General features: G+C 35.4%; 1 protein-coding gene across 1 annotated transcript in view; it reads right to left on the reverse strand.

The window, feature by feature from the left end:
- Positions 1-19,768, reverse strand: part of LOC107655406 (uncharacterized) — a 78,383-nt gene that overhangs the window by 36,411 nt on the left and 22,204 nt on the right. The window contains exons 21-42 of the mRNA XM_016442888.1: positions 13,412-13,425; positions 13,042-13,212; positions 12,716-12,889; positions 12,400-12,573; positions 12,114-12,287; positions 11,797-11,967; positions 11,460-11,633; positions 10,916-11,089; positions 10,188-10,361; positions 9,870-10,040; positions 9,351-9,521; positions 8,586-8,759; positions 6,278-6,448; positions 4,664-4,837; positions 4,265-4,435; positions 3,863-4,036; positions 3,559-3,723; positions 2,287-2,466; positions 1,672-1,842; positions 1,356-1,526; positions 951-1,124; positions 610-780 (exon numbers count right to left, since the gene is read on the reverse strand). Of these exons, the coding sequence (XP_016298374.1) occupies positions 610-780; positions 951-1,124; positions 1,356-1,526; positions 1,672-1,842; positions 2,287-2,466; positions 3,559-3,723; positions 3,863-4,036; positions 4,265-4,435; positions 4,664-4,837; positions 6,278-6,448; positions 8,586-8,759; positions 9,351-9,521; positions 9,870-10,040; positions 10,188-10,361; positions 10,916-11,089; positions 11,460-11,633; positions 11,797-11,967; positions 12,114-12,287; positions 12,400-12,573; positions 12,716-12,889; positions 13,042-13,212; positions 13,412-13,425 (3,638 nt within the window). The remainder of the gene's footprint in view (positions 1-609; positions 781-950; positions 1,125-1,355; positions 1,527-1,671; positions 1,843-2,286; positions 2,467-3,558; positions 3,724-3,862; positions 4,037-4,264; positions 4,436-4,663; positions 4,838-6,277; positions 6,449-8,585; positions 8,760-9,350; positions 9,522-9,869; positions 10,041-10,187; positions 10,362-10,915; positions 11,090-11,459; positions 11,634-11,796; positions 11,968-12,113; positions 12,288-12,399; positions 12,574-12,715; positions 12,890-13,041; positions 13,213-13,411; positions 13,426-19,768) is intronic.

Below are 19,768 nucleotides of genomic sequence, written 5' to 3' on the forward strand. Positions count from 1 at the left end.
ACTCTACACTGCTCAAAACTCGTGTTTGAATCATCAGTGGCAAATCCTTTAAATATGTAAACGTACTTGCAGGCTGTGAGTCAGTATTATTTGTCAGAACACCGGCATTGTAGGCTACTCTCCCAGGATCAGAAACAGTCCTCCGTAAAATGCGTTGCACACATCTGAATATTTGGGTTGAACTGTTCTGGAACAGTGTTTTAAATACAACTTAACCACTGATTTCTAGTTGTGTCCTCTTTTGGAAGACCAAACAAAGTAGTTTCGCTTTCACAACGAAACACACAGCGTCTCCACAACATGGCGAGAATAAAAGTTACGGCCTTCTTTCTTTGCGTGAACATTTGGGCGGTGTTATGTAAATCTTCCCACACAGTGAAGTAGACATGTGGGGGCGTGTTAAAACGAGCCGTTTTAGGAGGGCGTGGATGAGTTTTAACTTTTATAAAGAATATCTCTTTGGGTTTGAGACTTTAGTTTCTGCAACTTTAGGGATCTTATCTATTCACAAACAACTTGTAACTCTCCAAAGAGAAAGGGAAACTTGAAATCGCATCATATGACCCCTTTAAAGTTATTGTAAAGTATTAAACCATGAGAAATTCTCACATCAGTGTGTTGAGTGTACAGTGTTTATCCTGCAGTAGAGCAGAGATCTGATTCACTCGTGTGTCTCCTAGTTTACGTTCACTCAGATTCAGCTCTCTCAGGAGTAACGGGTTTTTACCCACAATTCCTTTCACATACTGACAGGCTTCATCTGCAGCAGGACCCAAAAACCTGCAGATGGGAAGATAAAATGGGAAATCAGTAGGCAGATTTAGTTTATCTTGAAATCACTTTAATTCTGATGCAACAACAAATTGTGCAGAATATTAAATTAGTGAAATGATGTTTGTTAATAATTGGTCTGCATTTCATTTATTTTGTATTATTTCATCATCTCTCACCTCAGTGTCTTCAGTTGACAGTCTGGATCCTGTAGTAAATCATTGAGCTGCTTCACTCCTGATTGTCCAGGATCATTTCCTGTGAGATCCAGCTCTATCAGGTGTGAAGGGTTTGATCTCAGAGCTGAAGCCAGAGCTTTATATCCTTCTTCAGTGATACTGCAGTCTGAAAGTCTGGTTTAAAATAAAAATAAAGGTTTAAAATAAAAAAATATATCACTTAAAAACAGTTTTATATCATAAAATCATCAAATGTACTTTCTCTTATAAGTAAAGAAAAATGCATCATTTGACAAAGGCATGTTTTTATTGTTTCTTTCTGTTTCCTGTTTCTATAGTAATTTTTATTTTGATCAAAAGACTATGTTATGATTAAAATCAAACAATGATTCACACTGAACTCACCTGAGTTTCTGCAGTGTACAGTTTGTATCTTCTAATCCGGTCTGGAGTTTCTTCACTCCTGAATCCTGCAGATTATTGTTGCTCATGTCAAGTTCTTTCAGACTGGAGTTTGATCTCAGGACTGTAGCGAGAGCTGAACAGCTTTTCTCTGTCAGACCACACTTACGCAGACTAAAATATTGAACAGGAGAGAGAATTTATAAACACGAAATACCTGGTGCCAACATTCAGTCTCTGAGAAATTAATCACTGAGAAATACTGTTTTGTCACCTGATTTAAGATCAATCTACAATAATAAATGAACACAATACTCACATCAGTGTGTTGAGTTTACAGTGTTTATCCTGCAGTAGAGCAGCGATCTGATTCACTCGTGTGTCTCCTAGTTCACATTCACTCAGATTCAGTTCTCTCAGGAGTAATGGGTTTTTACCCACAATTCCAGTCACATACTGACAGGCTTCATCTGCAGCAGGACTCAAAAACCTGTGGAAGAGAAGATGAAGCAGGATTCAATTCAACAGAACTTGGTGTAATCAATAGTCAGTTTTTTAAAACAGCACAATTAGTTGTTGGAACAAAGTTAGTGAAATACAATTTATATGAATAATTCACCTCCATATCAGGTGAATTTTGTATCATTTGTATCATTATTTTGTATAATTTGATCATGACTCACCTCAGTTTTAGTTTACAGTTTTTATCCTGTAGTAAATCACTGAGCTGCTTCACTCCTGATTGTCCAGGAGCAACAACCTGGATATAATAGAAGTACATTGATATTACCTGCCATATAATGAGTTTTTGCAATCTTGTTTTAAAGGGTCATTTCAAGGTCAGTCATTTCAAAGCTTTTATAAATGTCTTTTTGATGGTTTAACCCTCTTCCAGCTATAAACTTTTGCATTTTACTATTTTAATAACACTTACCTCAGTGTTTTCAGTGTTTCTGATAAAATACCCCATCCCTTTTGTGAATCAATGAGCTGCTTCACTCCTGATTGTCCAGGATCATTTCCTGTGAGATCCAGCTCTATCAGGTTTGAGTTTGATTTTAGAGCTGAAGCCAGAGCTTTATAACCTTCTTCTGTGATACAGCAGTTTGAAAGTCTACAAAACATAAAGCTTAAATTTAAATACATTTTTACATTTAAATTTAACATTGTGTTTCAAGTTAATTAATTGCTGCACAATATGCTGAGTCACAATATATAACTAGAACACACCAGAGCTGAATACATGATCAGATATGATAAACAAAAAACAGACAAGTAAGCAAACCACTTCAGCTTTTTTTATGGACTACAGCCATGTCTTCACTTTCCATCTGGGAGAAAACTCTCTCAACCACCACCAAGTCAGAATAACATCTTTGGAGTTTGTCACTGTTCAAACCTGGTAGAACGTGATTGCAATTCCAACACCCTCGAACCTTCGAACCATCAAGACTTTCATCCAAGACCGCATCCAGACACTCATTCAACGGCCAAGGCAATGCAAGTATCATACATTTAACTAAATGGAACAGAGGTTTAGAATAAGCTGTAGACCCCATCTTCAGAAAACGGTGCTGATGGTTTCACTCAGGTGGTTAACTAACTGAATCCTGTTTCTCTAATGGTTTCATTCATTCAGTCTCATGTGCCCCTCCCCCATGTATGTGTGATTGTATGTTTGTTTGCTTACACTAGTTGTGTGTTAGTGTTTAGTTAATAACATTTCGTGTACAAATTACATGGGTTTCTGACTGTCACTGCTTTCAGATAATGTCCCTTTAACAAGCCGATCTGGTTACATGCTCTACTGCATTAGTACTTGTAAGAAAGTTATTTTCTGTGGCCACAAAAATATTTTTTTTTTTAGAGTTGATATGAAATTACACTGAATGCTCGCTGGACGAACAGATTAGTTGATGGTAATAATAATTCTGCTACAGTTACTACTGGCAGCTGATATAAATAACTGTAATTAATTATACTTAATTGTAATTATTTGCTACATTTATTTTATTTTATTTATAATTGTGCCATTTTTTATCACATTCAACAAAAAAATTATTTAAGTTTTAATTTTAGTTTTACCTAGAGATAATACCACTGTTATGAAATAAAAAAAAAATCTTACAGTTTTTTTCACCTCTGGAAGCTACCAGATTCAATAAATATATAATGTTAAGTGTAGGTGATGTTGAAATGTACTCACTTTAATATCTTTAGCTTAGATTTCTTCAGTCCCTCACAGATCTCTTTGACTCCTGAGTCCAGCAGACGGCTGTTGTTCAGGTTCATCTCTTTCAGGACGGTTTTGGAGGAGAGAACAGTAGCTAGAACTGAACAGCTTTTCTCTGTCAGCTTACAATTATTCAGCCTGAACACACAAACAGCATTATTTATTATTCAGCACATATTCAACACACAACAGATCAACAGCTCTTCATATCTGCTCACATGTGACTGACAGTACTTTATACTGAACAAAACAAAAGTTATAAATCATGTTCACTCACTTCATTTTCTCTACTTTGCTATGAGAGTCCATCAAAATAGCAGAGAGTTTCTCTCCATCCAGATCTCCTAATTTATCTTCACTCAGATCCAGTTCCGTTAGTACTAATGGATTTGTACCAAGAACTTGACTCAGATAGTCACACGCTTCCTGTGCAGCCAAACTTTTCAAAAACCTACAGGAAGCAGAACATTTAGAAAATTTAGATTAGATAATCTTGTTTTATTTTATGCCTTTTGCAGCATATTGTGATAAATATTACCAGTTTTGCTGAATAGCAATTCAGTAAATTCCTCTTCATGTCAGTCTAATTCTACATTTGCTTTATTTGTCACATTTAACTAGTTGCACACATCTGAATATGTCTTTGGCTTATTTCGAAATACTAAAAGGTTCTTATTACCTGACAATCTTTAATTTACAGCATCCACCCCGCAGTAAATTAATGAGACCCTGCACTCCAGATTTTCCAGGATCATTTCCTGTGAGATCCAGCTCTATCAGGTTTGAGTTTGACTTCAGAGATGAAGTCAGAGTTTTATAACCTTCTTCAGTGATACTGCAGTCCGAAAGTCTAAATATACATAAAAAAGCTGTTAAGTACTACACCCATTGCATTAATAGAACCTGCTTCATTTGAGTTTCATACAATGGCTAAAGTTCTCTTTAAACACAAAGTAAAAAAAAAAAAATCATTTTAGTTTCCATAGCCATCTTAATTTTTTTTTCAGTTAATCTAATCAAATGGACAATTATAAATGTTTATTATCATGCAGAAATGTAGATGAATACAAATACACACTTCAGTTTCTTCAAGCTACATTGTGGATTTCTCAACAGAACACAGATCATCTCGATTCCAGTGTTTCCTAATTTATTTCCACTCAGATCCAGCTCTATCAGGTTTGAAGGATTTGAAATAAACACTGAAGTCAGAGCAGCAAAACCTTTTTCTGTAATACTGTTATTATTTAGCCTGCAGAGAAAGAAAACAAAGACAGGAAAAATTATTTGGAATATTTTAGCCACAACACACAACTTCATTAACAGAAAGGGTTTTAAAGCAAAGACATTGGGACTCTCTTCTGACACAACATGCTTTTCAATGCCACAGCAAACCTAGCCTAATATAAGTAAAATCTTCTTAAGCAATTAAGTAAATAAGTAAACAATCTGTGATAAAAGCAAAATCAAATTACAAGCAATAAGACAAATAAACCCACCAGAACAAAGACGCAAATTAGTTGTTTTTTTATGTAGCCTAATATTCAAGTACAAAATACTAAAAAAAAGGGCGTCATTAAATATGAAATAAAATAAAACTGTGGAGACTGCATAAATTAAATATGCTACAAAAGTTTTTCAGTAAAGAGCAGCAGGTATATTAGGTTGCTGTCACTTTAATACTAAATGCACAGATTTAATTTATTGATACACATCTGATTTTCTCCCAACTGTTTACGCTCACTTTAGACAAATCTGACTGTTTACCTGAATACACGCCAAGTCAGGCATTTTGATACATAATGTGTAATATGTAAATATAGTGTATTGTATTGTACATGCATACAGGGCCACCTGAAAGCTTGTGAATAGAGAATGCAGTTCTCTAGCACAGTTTATTGTGCTTTTAATAACTTAACAAGCATGTTACAATCTTCATTTTCTCATTCAGCATTATTCTTTTTAGCTTTAACATGTCAATAAATACAAAGCTCTGTCATGAAACTACAAGGCGCATGGCACTCAATCTAATATAATCACATCATTATTCACATGGCGCAGCTGATTGGTTTCTTTCGCATCAGCAGCCAATAAGCTGCTGCACAACATTCAAATACTCGTTGCTTGCTGTAGCAGTTGCAGCACGCTTCAGAAAGCATCTAAAATCAACATCTAAGATAAGTGAATTCTCTTTTACTCATTTCATTGTGAATATTGCATGGTCTGCCTTATTAATTTCTAAATGAGCAACTATAAACATGTTTTAAACTAAGCCTCATGTTTAACATGCCTTGCATTCATATGCAGGAGCGAAATGCTAAACGGTGGCCTTTATGCAACTGTGTTTATAAAGCTGCAGCAACATTCAGTCTAATGTTTGTGATTGTTGTGAGGACTCACCAACAAATTAGGGTCATGATAACAGGTTTAAATGAAATAAGCATTAGTGTTTTTTTGCACTTTAACTGGGATTCACTATATTTAGCTGCGTAACCTCTATGTCACATTCATTCATTTTTATGATTGATGTTTTCATCAACTGTGCTAATGTGAGTCCTAATGGCTTTCTATACAAATAAGAGTTTAAAAAAAATTTCAATGACAATTATCAAAATGTAATATAAACTGTTATTCTGTTTCAAAGATACGTATACTGTATACTGTAAAGTATAAAACAATGTGCAATACTCACGTCAGTGTGTTGAGTTTACAGTGTCTATCCCGCAGTAGAGTAGCGATCTGATTCACTCGTGTGTCTCCTAGTTCACATTTACTCAGATTCAGCTCTCTCAGGAGTAACGGGTTTTTACCCACAATTCCAGTCACAAACTGACAGGCTTCATCTGCAGCAGGACTCAAAAACCTGCACACAAAAAAAGGTATAACATTTTTTGCTTAGAACCCTAATAGTCTTTTTTAATAATAGTCTAATATTAACCCTTTCACACATACGTTTAAAATATTCTAGCTGAGCTCCCAGTGTGAGTTTAACCAAAGTCTCTTTAAGACAAGTCATGTCACTCGGCGGCCATCTTTGAAACGCCTCTCGGGCATGCAAGTGCAGCTCCTATCTCTTTGTATGGGGAAACATCAAATTCTCCAAAACTGTTCACTAAGCTTACGATTAAATTTCATATTTGAAATCACCAAAGAAATCTGACAACAACTGTGTCATAAATGTTGTTTCTTTTGCTCAAATAGCGTTATAAAAAGCTTATTTTTTTCAGGCTAGATCAGCCAGTGCGCATGCACAGTCCTATTGCTGCGTTCAAGTCCTCCTGGGACGTTCGTACTTACGAGTTGACAAGTCGTAATTATGACATCAGGTGCATTCAAGTCAGTTTAGTCGGCACAAGATGGCGGTGTACCTTCTTTTAATAAATTACGAGAAAATACAACAAGGTCTGTTAACTCTGCTTATAGAAAATGAAGAGCAAAGAATTCGCATCAGGTGTGTTTTGCGTTTTTAATTTTTTTAAAAAGTAATTTATGAAGCCACTTTAATCTGTATCGCATAAAAACTTGTTATTAATTGTTACATTACAATCCTGCCACATTCAAAAAGCTTACTTTTTGTAAATAAAAAGCCTGACAATGTCACTGCTTAATACCTATAAGTATTGTGATTTGTGTTTTACTTTGGCAATCTTTATAGGACAACTAAACTATCAATTTAAACAAAAATTTACCATCAACTACAGACGTTGCATCCATCAATTCCGCCATGTTTCTCATTGACCCGCCCCCAACTCGGAAACTCGGGGCTTAAAGAAAATTTTGAGTTTCCCACTCCTAATAACGACTTTGTGGTGGCGTTCATGTGCGTTCAACTCGTAAATACGATCTATCCGACATGACTTGAACGCACCATAAGCGCACGTCTCAGAGCGATGACTGTTTCTCTAGCAACCGGGACTTCTAACGGCAGCTGCAGTGACGCGCTGACTTTACCGATTAGCGATTGGCTCTTTCATTCAGAAGGTGGGGCTTCCTGCGATTGAGCGTTGCATTTTTCCCCATTCAAAACTATACGAGTGACATGTCTTGGGTATTCTATAGTCTTTGGTTTAACGCAACTGTTATTTTAGAATGTGTATTGTTTCCATGGTGACGTGTCATACTTGTCACATGACAGACTGCATTAACTCTAGCTCTGTATGCGTGTGTATCGCAATGTATTGCATTTATTTAGTTTTCCCTTTTTTATTCAAAATATTCACAAACATGTTAACTATATTACGAAACATCTGATATTCCAATTGTCAAATATGTGCTAGTAAATATATTTGATTATTTATATAATGATCATATTAGTTGATCTATAATGGGCGATGTGTTCCGCCATATTACTTTGTGAAAGACATGAAAGTAAGTGTCACGGTTTGTAGTTAACTCAAAAACGAACACAATGATGATGAAGAAACAGTAGTATTTTTAATATAGCACTCAGTCCATAGAATACACAGGTAACATCTACAAAGCATTAACGTGGTCAGACCCACTGAACAGAAACTGAGAGAACTTAAGTACTGGTGAAAATTAACTGAACACAGCTGAGCCAAATTACAAATCAATTAACAACAATGACAACAAACTAAGGAAAATGGTGCAAACTGAAAACAACGACATCTAAACTGAGTGTTAACGTGACAGTAAGTGGCTGGTGAATTGTGAGAAGAATAGAATAAACTTTATTGTTACCTACATTATATTAATAAAACACATCAAAATATAGTTGAAAGGATCATTATCGCTGATCCCATAGACGTTAATGTGTATTTTACAAACTACATTTTTTTTTGCTAGAACTTATGTGTATCTAAATGTCTGAAGCCTAAAATAAATATTATGTGGTTGAAAATACTGCATAGTTGTGATGCATTGTGACGCCAAGCACTGAGCGCATTCATCTCTGGCTAAGTGCCAGCCTAAGCGTGAAATCAGGTCTGACTCTGAATTTAGCAGTCGGTCACTTGATGCACTGAACATTGTAATCTCACCTCAGTGTCTTCAGCTGACAGTTTGGATCCTGTAGTAAATCATTGAGCTGCTTCACTCCTGATGGTCCAGGATCATTTCCTGTGAGATCCAGCTCTATCAGGTGTGAAGGGTTTGATCTCAGAGCTGAAGCCAGAGCTTTATAACCTTCTTCGGTGATACTGCAGTCTGAAAGACTAGAACAGGGGTGAAAATGGAACATTTATGTGATTAATTAATTATTCTAGAAATTCAAGAAATGAAAGTTTACTTGTATGTCAGATTACTTTTTTCAAGCAATGAGTAAAGTAATGCAGTGCTTTTTAAATTAACAACAAATTAACTGATTTACTTTTTATATGTTATTCTTTTTTTTCTCATTCATGCCAGAATGTTTCAGTGGAATGCTGTTGTACTTATTTGTAGCACTGGATTAGTTCTGTCAGTGAGCTCTCATGTGCAGCAGTCATAAACCTAAACTGACATTGTCATGACAACCAGTGCAACAGGACAAAATGCTGACTACAGAATGACTACACCATTTTTTCACATGATACATTGTGAAAATTGAACTACAGCATTGTGAAAATGTTCAGGTGAGAAAAAAATTTGCTTCCTGCCATTACAATAACAAAATAATGCTTATACATGCGTATACATGCTATATAAACACACACACACACACACACACACACACACACGCACACACACTTTTTGACATGATTACTTACTTACTGATGAGTAACTATTTAAACAAACAAAAGGCCCAGAGTTACACAGCAACTCACCAGAGCTTCTCTAGCTTACAGTTCTCTTTCAGCCCATCTGAGAGCAGCTTCACTCCTGAATCTTCCAGATTATTATTGCTTAGATCAAGATCCTTCAGACTGCTGGAGTCTGAACTGAGAACCGAAGCAAGAGCTGAACAGCTTTCATCTGTTAGATCACACTTACTTAGCCTGAAAATAATAATTGAACATTGCATTATCCAATGAGTTTTCAAGTAATGCGGCTATGTGCTTATATACATATTTTTTTAATATATACATACAGTATGTGTGTGTGGGGGTGTGTTGTGGTCAACTAGTTCCCTAAATGCCACTTAAAATTAGTGTCTGTGAGATTATAAAAAAACTGAATGCTACAAATTAATTTTCAAGTGTCAATTAAAACAATTCTTAAATTAATTAAATCAAATCGCAAAGTTTTGACAGAAGGGAAAAGACAGAGGAAACAGAATATCTAGTTAAACCATATTATTATGATTGTTATTTTGTTGAGTGTAGCTGCTGGTGAAATGTACTCACTTGAGTATCTTCAGCTCACACACAGGATTCTTCAGTCCCTCACAGATCTCTTTGACTCCTGAGTCCAGCAGACGACTGTTGTTCAGGTTCATCTCTTTCAGGATGGTTTTGGAGGAGAGAACAGTAGCTAGAACTGAACAGCTTTTCTCTGTCCACTTACAATTATTCAGCCTAAACAGAAAAACAGCATTATTTTTTTTTCAACACATATTCAACACACATCAGATCATTAGGTCTTTATTTTTGCTCACAGATGTGACTGACAGTCTTTTATAATGAATAAACAGAAGTTATAATGTATAAATCATGTTCACTCACTTCATTGTCTCCAGTTTGCTATGAGAGTCCATCAAAAGAGCAGAGAGTTTCTCTCCATCTAGATCTCCTAATTTATCTTCACTCAGATCCAGTTCTGTCAGTAATAATGGACTTTTACGCAGAACTTTAGTGAGATACTTGCACGCTTCCTGTGCAGCAGAACTTTTCAGAAACCTGCAGGATGTAGAAGAGAATTAAGAATTTAGGTTTTTGGACAAGAGACATTATGTCTCCACTCCTCGAGAGTTTTGGGGGTGGCTGCTGTAAAAGGCTTAGTCAGGGGGTGTTTAGCCAGTTTGGAAAAAGAAATTCAGATACTTAAAGAAACCATGAAAACTGTGTACAGGACAGGTTGTATTAGTCATTAGTGGACCATATAGCTAAGATGCTAATCGTGCTTCACATGCAGCCGCTAGATGGCACAATCCATGCACGAAATAAATGTATTTAAATATAGTATTTAGTAGACTGTTCAGTAACTTTTTAAGGTCAATTTGCTATTCACGTGGAACATATTAAAAAAATTACAGAAGAATCACACATCTGTTCTGTTAATACAATGTAATATAATGCTCCTGATCTTGCATATTGTATGTGCTGTGATGTGATTAAAAAAAATAATCAAAAGAAGACATGACTTCTCAACTGATTATTGATGCAGCACTGCAGCATGGTTGCAGAAAGTTAATTTTAAAGTACAACTTTTAAACATGTTAAGATTTCTCCACCTGATGGTGTTCAATTTATAGCGCCCATCCAGTATTAAATCATTGAGCTGCTTCACTCCTGATTGTCCAGGATCATTTCCTGTGAGATCCAGCTCTATCAGGTGTGAAGGGTTTGATCTCAGAGCTGAAGCCAGAGCTTTATAACCTTCTTCAGTGATACTGCAGTCTGAAAGTCTAGAACAGAAAATAATAGTTTTCTTTGTTGAGATAAAGTTTATCATACAGATACTGAGCTTTATAAAGAACTTCTAACTAACAAAAATGTATGCTTATCTAGTTAGTTTTTCTCCCAAATAATCTATAAATAGATGCATTAACCAAATCCTTGATAATCAAAACTTAATAAATTAATCATTTGCCAAAAAGTAAATAGTCATTATTCATTCACCCACATGTTGTGTTTAAAACTTAATTCTTCAGTCAAACACAAAAGCAGATGTTATGCAGAACATTAACCCCAGTCTAAGTGAAACTATATGAAAATAATAAATTGAACATTATTGTATATTAACATATAGTAATTTGGATTAATGTCAATACGCACTTCAGCTTTTCTAATCTGCATTGTTTGTTTTCTACCAGATGACAGATCTTTTTCATTCCTGAGTTTTCTAGTTTATTTCCACTCAGATCCAGCTCTATCAGGTTTGAAGGATTTGAATTAAATGCTGAAGTCAGAGCAGCACAACCTTCTGCTGTAATACTGTTATTATTCAGCCTGCAGAGAAAGAAAACAAAGACAGGAAACAATCTTCAGCTGATTTCAGCTACAATACTAATACAAAGCTAATAACAGAAGGATAAATCTATATCATGGTTCTTATTCTGCAAACACTTTAAAGAACAGCAATGACAGCATTCTGAAAATGAAAAATACTCACATCAGTGTGTTGAGTTTACAGTGTTTATCCTGCAGTAGAGCAGTGATCTGATTCACTCGTGTGTCTCCTAGTTCATGTTCACTCAGATTCAGCTCTCTCAGGAGTAACGGGTTTTTACCCACAATTCCAGTCACATACTGACAGGCTTCATCTGCAGCAGGACCCAAAAACCTACAGAGGAGAAGATGAAACAGGATTCAATTCAACTAAACTTTGTGAAGAAATTGTATCTTGAGCAGCAGACTTTATTTGTGAAATAATATTTTTAATTACTGCATATAATTTATTTTTGTATTATCTCATCACATCTCTCTCACCTGAGTGTCTTCAGTTGACAGTCTGGATCCTGTAGTAAATCATTGAGCTGCTTCACTCCTGATTGTCCAGGATCATTTCCTGTGAGATCCAGCTCTATCAGGTGTGAAGGGTTTGATCTCAGAGCTGAAGCCAGAGCTTTATAACCTTCTTCAGTGATACTGCAGTTTGAGAGTCTAGAGGAAGACCAAAAAATAAATAAAAAATTATTCATTTAGCATACTAATGGTTTTTTTTACTATTGTAAAATATATTAATGATTCATTTTTAAATTCACCAAATTCAAACCTGAGTATCTGCAGTGTACACTGAGAATTTTCCAGTAGAGTGGAGATTTCAGTCACTCCAGAGTTTTCTAGTTTATTTCCACTCAGATCCAGCTCTATCAGGTTTGAAGGATTTGAATTAAATGCTGAAGTCAGAGCAGCACAACCTTCTGCTGTAATACTGATGCAATTAAACCTGTAGAACAGAGAGAAAAAGCCATAAATACTATTATGCAACTAGTAGCTTTGTCTCTTATTACTTTAGTCCACCAAAATGAGATTTACATGACAATAGTTTTTCAGTAGTTGTCCTTTAACACATTGACTAAATTACTTACTTCAGTTTTTTCAGTCCACACTGTTCATTCTTAAACAGAGTCGAGAAGAACTTCATTACTGAATTTTTGAGTGTAGTCTGACTCAGATTCAGTTCTGTCAGATTCGAAGGGTTTGAATTTAAAGCTGCAGCCAATAAACGACAATCTTCTTCTGTGATATTGCTGTTATTCAGACTGTGTTAAGAGAAAAACTGTTTCAGTTACAGTTTAAACTAAATATTTGTTAAATACTAAAGAGTTAGTTGTTAGAAGTGGTAAACTATATATAAAACATCCAGCAGAAAGTTCATAAGTATTGAAATTGTCATAATAATGATAAAACTTACATCAGTGTGTTGAGTTTACAGTGTTTGTCCTGCAGTACCGTAGCAACTTTCTTCAGTCCTAAGAGTCCTAGTTCATGTTCACTCAGATTCAGTTCTCTCAGGAGTAACAGGTTTTCACCCAGAACTCTATTCACATCCTGACAGGCTTCATCTGCAGCAGGACCCAAAAACCTGGAGAAGAGAAGATAAAGCAGGATTCAGTTCAGTTCTCCATTAAAATTGGAGTAATGAAAAATAGCAGCCAAATCTGATGGATAAATGTGTGAAATGGTTGTATTTACTTTTATGCATCATATTGCATTAGTGAAATATTTTTTTCTATAAATAATTCACCAGCACATCATTTAAGTATTATTTCATCATCTCTCACCTCAGTGTCTTCAGCTGATAGTTTGGATCCTGTAGTAAATCACTGAGCTGCTTCACTCCTGATTGTCCAGGATCATTTCCTGTGAGATCCAGCTCTATCAGGTGTGAAGGGTTTGATCTCAGAGCTGAAGCCAGAGCTTTATAACCTTCTTCAGTGATACTGCAGTTTGAAAATCTAGAAAAGAAATAAAAATGAAACATTCAGTTGATTAATCAATTATTCTACACAGTGTCCTAAATAACAAAAATCCATAAAAAGCAAGCCGCTTGTGAACTGTCTTCAATGTACAAATGAATTTTCAAAATTCACTAAATCCGCCCCTGTGGGTTGGGGATCTCCCACAAAAGAAATGCTTAATATGTTAAATTACCCGCACTGACCAGCATAGTTAATTTTATATTTTGTCCTCTCCTAGCGGTTTAATATAAGATTTAATAAATAATATATTTTGTGATTCCTGTTGTGTTGAGTGTAACTGATGGTGAAATGTACTCACTTGAGTATCTTCAGCTCACACACAGGATTCTTCAGTCCCTCACAGATCTCTTTGACTCCTGAGTCCAGCAGACGGCTGTTGTTCAGGTTCATCTCTTTCAGGATGGTTTTGGAGGAGAGAACAGTAGCTAGAACTGAACAGCTTTTCTCTGTCAGCTCACAATTATTCAGCCTGAACACAAAAACAGCATTTCAGTCAGGACCACTTTCGTCAAGTATATTTATTACAGTTATATTGCATACTGTTAGTGTTGGGGTTGAAGGAGGGAGTTTGATTGTAAGCAGCGATGCGATAAAAGAGATGCTGAAAGAACAGAATTCGCCCCTGTGTGGGTTGGGGATCTCCCACAATAGAAATGCTTAATATGTTAAATTACCCGCACTGACCAGCATAGTTAATTTTATATTTTGTCCTCTCCTAGTGGTTTAATATAAGATTTAATAAATACTATATTTTGTGATTCCTGTTGTGTTGAGTGTAACTGATGGTGAAATGTACTCACTTGAGTATCTTCAGCTCACACACAGGATTCTTCAGTCCCTCACAGATCTCTTTGACTCCTGAGTCCAGCAGACGGCTGTTGTTCAGGTTCATCTCTTTCAGGATGGTTTTGGAGGAGAGAACAGTAGCTAGAACTGAACAGCTTTTCTCTGTCAGCTCACAATTATTCAGCCTGAACACAAAAACAGCATTTCAGTCAGGACCACTTTCGTCAAGTATATTTATTACAGTTATATTGCATACTGTTAGTGTTGGGGTTGAAGGAGGGAGTTTGATTGTAAGCAGCGATGCGATAAAAGAGATGCTGAAAGAACAGAATTAAATGGAGCGCTGTGATAAGTGTCAAGACTGGATTGGTACACGACTATCAGCTGATGCGAGCTTGACTGACATGGCCTGCCTGAACTAACATGATGCTTGATTATTATTATTCAGCACATGTTCAACACACATCAGATCAACAGCTCTTCATATCTGAAGCCTAAATACAAAAAAAATAAATAATAATATTTAACACAAATTAGATCAATAGGTCTTTATACAGTGGGCCTCATTTACGAAACGAACGTATGACAGAAAATTGGGCGTACGGTCGTTTCAATGCAAAACGTGGAATTGATCAATATGGACGTGAGCGGTGGCTACAATCAAATCTCACGTCTGGTCTCAGCTCGTGTACGCAAGTACCTGAACTTGCGCGCAGCATGTAAATATGGTGGAGAATTGCAGAATGACAGCATTTTGTTCATTTTTTATTTTCCTGACCGTCAACTGAAGCTCATTAGTTGATAGTTAACCAGTAAGATTAGAACGTCTTTAGCTTTATATGCACGAATAGCAGCGTAAACAAGACCACGAGGATTCAATCGTCGCATCATGCACCTGCAGCGCTTCTGTGAAAGGAGAAAAAAAGAAATTAAGTCTATAAAAGGAATAAAATAAATAGGACCACACAAAATATACAATAGGCTATAATATAATTAACAAAAGGAAAAAAAAAACTGTGCAACAAGTATAGGCTACGTTCGTTTTTGTGATTCAATGCAAAACGTGGAATTTATCAATATGGATGTGAGCAGTGGCTACGATCAAATCTCACGTCTGGTCTCAACTCGTGTACGCAAGTACCTGAACTTGCGCGCAGCATGTAAATATGGTGGAGAATTGTAGAATGACAGCATTTTGTTCATTTTTATTTTCCTGACCATCAACTGAAGCTCATTAGTTGATAGTTAACCAGTAAGATTAGAATGTCTTTTTTTTTTATTAGAATGTCTTTAGCTTTAAATGCGCGAATAGCAGCGTAAACAAGACCACGAGGATTCAATCGTCGCATCATGCACCTTCAGCGCTTCTGTGAAAGGAGAAAAAAAAGAAATTAAGTCTATAAAAGGAATAAAATAAAGAGGATCGCACACAATATATAGACAGGCTCGTGAGCCCAATGCCGTTTCAGTTTTGCTTGACATGTGTATGCTGTTTATAATGAATGTGTAATGTGGGGTTTGGTGTTTGGGTTTTGTTTCATGTTCATCATGTCTTTTATTTTGTAATTGTTTCATGCTGTCAGTGTCATGCTTCCCTTGCCCTCATGTTGGAGGAAAAAAATACATATAATGGGCCTCATCTACGAAATGATCGTACGACCATTTTGTCCATATTGAAACTTGGAATTTATCAATATGGACGTGAGCGGTGGCTACGATCAAATCTCACGTCTGGTCTCAACTCGTGTACGCAAGTACCTGAACTTGCGCGCAGCATGTAAATATGGTGGAGAATTGTAGAATGACAGCATTTTGTTCATTTTTATTTTCCTGACCATCAACTGAAGCTCATTAGTTGATAGTTAACCAGTAAGATTAGAATGTCTTTTTTTTTTATTAGAATGTCTTTAGCTTTATATGCGCGAATAGCAGCGTAAACAAGACCACGAGGATTCAATCGTCGCATCATGCACCTTCAGCGCTTCTGTGAAAGGAGAAAAAAAAGAAATTAAGTCTATAAAAGGAATAAAATAAAGAGGATCGCACACAATATATAGACAGGCTCGTGAGCTGAATGCCACTATAGCCTAATTTGTGTTTTATTTAATAGTTTAATATATAATTTTATAATTACTTATTTTTCATTCTTGTTACCGTTAAATTTAAAATATTTGTTGTAGAGCGCTCTTTTCTACGTTAGATTGATAAATGAGGCCCAGTATGTTTACCCACACATGGCTGATAGACTTTATAATGAATAAAGAAGTTATAATGTATTATATTATATAATATATTATATATGTAGTGTGACGAGCATCCCGAGGCTTCATCAGCGTCACCCTGGAAACAAGCGAGGAGCACCTGGCCATCATCATCACAGGCTGATCGGTCACAGCTGCACCTCATCAGGCGGCGGTGCCACGTCTAGTCTGTTCATGCCACGTCTAGTCTGTTCATGCCACGTCTAGTCTGTTCATGCCACGTCTAGTCTGTTCATGCCTAGTCATGTCAAGTTTGGATTATTGTTTGGATTACCTTGTAAATAAACTGCACTTGGGTTCTCACTATTCTCGCCTTCAGTGGATTGAATCGTTACAGAATGCCACTATAGCCTAATTTGTGTTTTATTTAATAGTTTAATATATAATTTTATAATTATTTTTCATTCTTGTTACCGTTAAATTTAAAATATTTGTTGTAGAGTGAGGGGAACTAAATAGGTTGTTTATATTTACCAGTATTTTAATATAAATTACATAAATTAATGTAGCCTAATTGTTTGGAATTACAAGGTAAACGGTTGTTTTTGGAGTAAGATCAATTTCTCTTTGATGAGATTACTTCCTCTCTTCGTTTCTCTGTGTCGTAAACTCTAGGGGCGAGGCTTCTAAACCAGGGTGTTTTTAGGGGCGTGATATTCAAATGCCGATTGTTTTCTGCCGCCACATTTATCAACATGCAATCATTCGTATGAGATTGGCGGCATACGAACGTGTCATGAATCACACGTGAAGTCGTAAGTTGATTTGTGCGCACGGATCTGTGCTCTTTTTTACATTAGATTGATAAATGAGGCCCAGTATGTTTCCCCACACATGGCTGATAGTCTTTATAATGAATAAAGAAGTTATAATGTATTATATTATATTATATATTATATATGTAGCTTTAAGGAAGCTACATATATTATATATGCATTTATATTATATATGCAGGGCTTTAAGAAAATAATCATAAAGTTCAGGTCATAGTTAGAAGAGAGGGGTTACTGTGTGAACACCGGTGACCATAAATCTGAATAGAAAGTTCCACAAGGCTTGATTCTTGCACTGTTCCTGTTTAACTTGTATATGGTTTCACTAGGCAAAATAATAAAAAAGAACCAAACTGATCATCACAGCTATGCAGATGACATCCAGATCTACCTAAGTCTATCACCCAGTGACTACAGTCCCACTGACTCCTTGAGCCAGTGTATTGACCAAAGTAACAGTTGGATGCACCAATTCTTCCTTTAAATAACCGAGAAAAACAGTGGTTATTGTATTTGGCAAAAAGGATGAAATTCTCAAGGTTAACCCAAAACTTTGGTAAATCCAGAATTTTAGGGATCACAAAACAAAACATCAAGTCAAGAATATAGGTGTGATTTAGGATTTCAGTAGTTATGTCAAGTAATAACTTAATCAGCAAACTATCATATCAAGATATAGCAAGACATAGATGATTTTTAGATCCCACTACTACTTGATAAAATTGTTTCATGCTTTTATAACTAGCAAAATGGACTATAATCACATCACTTACAATCACCTGCCTTCCCAAAAAGACCATTTGACAGCTGCAGCTCATACAGAGCACAATGCTTCCAGGATTATGACCAGAACCAGAGCATCACACTCAGGTTCTAACATTGGCTTCCATGTACAGTTAGAATTGCTTTTATAGTATTATTACCTGTTAATTTATTCAGTGGCCAATTACTAAGAGACAATGAGGATATGATAAATGAATAAAATAGGGTTGAGCCAGTTAGAAATACATAATGGCAAAAACTGAGTTACAAAAATACAAGAGATGCATAAAAAATAAAAAAAAGGATTATACAAGCCATTTTACATTTACATACAGAAATACTAAGGTTCAGAACAAGGTTTGTTTATGTTCAACAACACAAGAAAAGTCAGTAGGCACATTCAAATCCAGACTATAAACACTGTTTAACAGTGTATTATCTGAGCACTGTGCTGGATTTACTGATTGCACTGTATTATTTTATTGCTGTATTTTTCTCTTATTTCAATTAAAATATGTTTTACATTTCTTATACACCTTTTATGAAAATTGTTAACTTTTTTTGTATAGCACTTTGAATTTGCATACATGTTCTACATGAATAACCTTGCCTATAAAATCATGTAGACTCACTTCATTGTCTCCAGTTTGCAATGAGAGTCCCTCAAAAGAGCTGAGAGTTTCTCCCAATCCAGATCTCCTAATTTATCTTCACTCAGATCCAGTTCTGTCAGAAGTAATGGACTTTTACCCAGAACTTTTGTGAGATACTTACACGCTTCGAGTGCAGCAGCACTTTTCAGAAACCTAAAGGAATTATATTTTTATTAATTATTATTATTATATTCTTATTATGTTTTTTTAATATAATTTCATCTTAATTTTATGTATTGTGCATTTCTACAGTAGGATGTACTTATTTTCAAATTATTGAAGCAATTATTATTTTGTCATGACACTTGTATTGGAAATGAAATTCAGTGGTATGATTGTGTTGAAATTCTTAAGGACTTTTCAAAAACCTACAGGAAGTAGAAGAGAATTTTAGATTAGATAATCTTGTTGTAATTTTATACTGTTTGCTGCTCCCATCCTGCTTACAGGTGGAGTTCAGCAAACACAGATCATCCCCACTAATATGTTTCCATAGTTAATGTATTAGTGTGAGGTTCCCTTTGGTTTTTAGTTGTTCCTAGCTCAATTTAAATGTTACTCAGTTTTTTAAACTTCGTTTAAAGAGAACATGATATTAGCAAGTGTAAACATAACATTGTTGTTAAAATTTTATTCAGAGGCCCAAACTGAGAAAATATAAAATGTTAAAAGCTTATAATATAATGTCAGTGAGATCTTTATAACAGTAAAGCAGACTACTTTAATAAAACACATATAAATATCAGTTGTCATTCTATATGTCCAAATAATGTGTCTTAGTGAAATTATATTTAAATTGTATTATCAAAGCTCTTTGGGTTTTTTTGTTTTGTTTTGTTTTTTTGGGATTCAGAGATAAACAAATAAACGTCCCTCAAAACCCTGATGTTTCATATTTGATATATAATTTTCATTAAAAAAAAA

Source organism: Sinocyclocheilus anshuiensis, unplaced genomic scaffold (genome assembly GCF_001515605.1).
Source record: "Sinocyclocheilus anshuiensis isolate Anshui unplaced genomic scaffold, SAMN03320099.WGS_v1.1 scaffold3346, whole genome shotgun sequence".
In the NCBI taxonomy this organism is placed as follows: Eukaryota; Metazoa; Chordata; class Actinopteri; order Cypriniformes; family Cyprinidae; genus Sinocyclocheilus; species Sinocyclocheilus anshuiensis.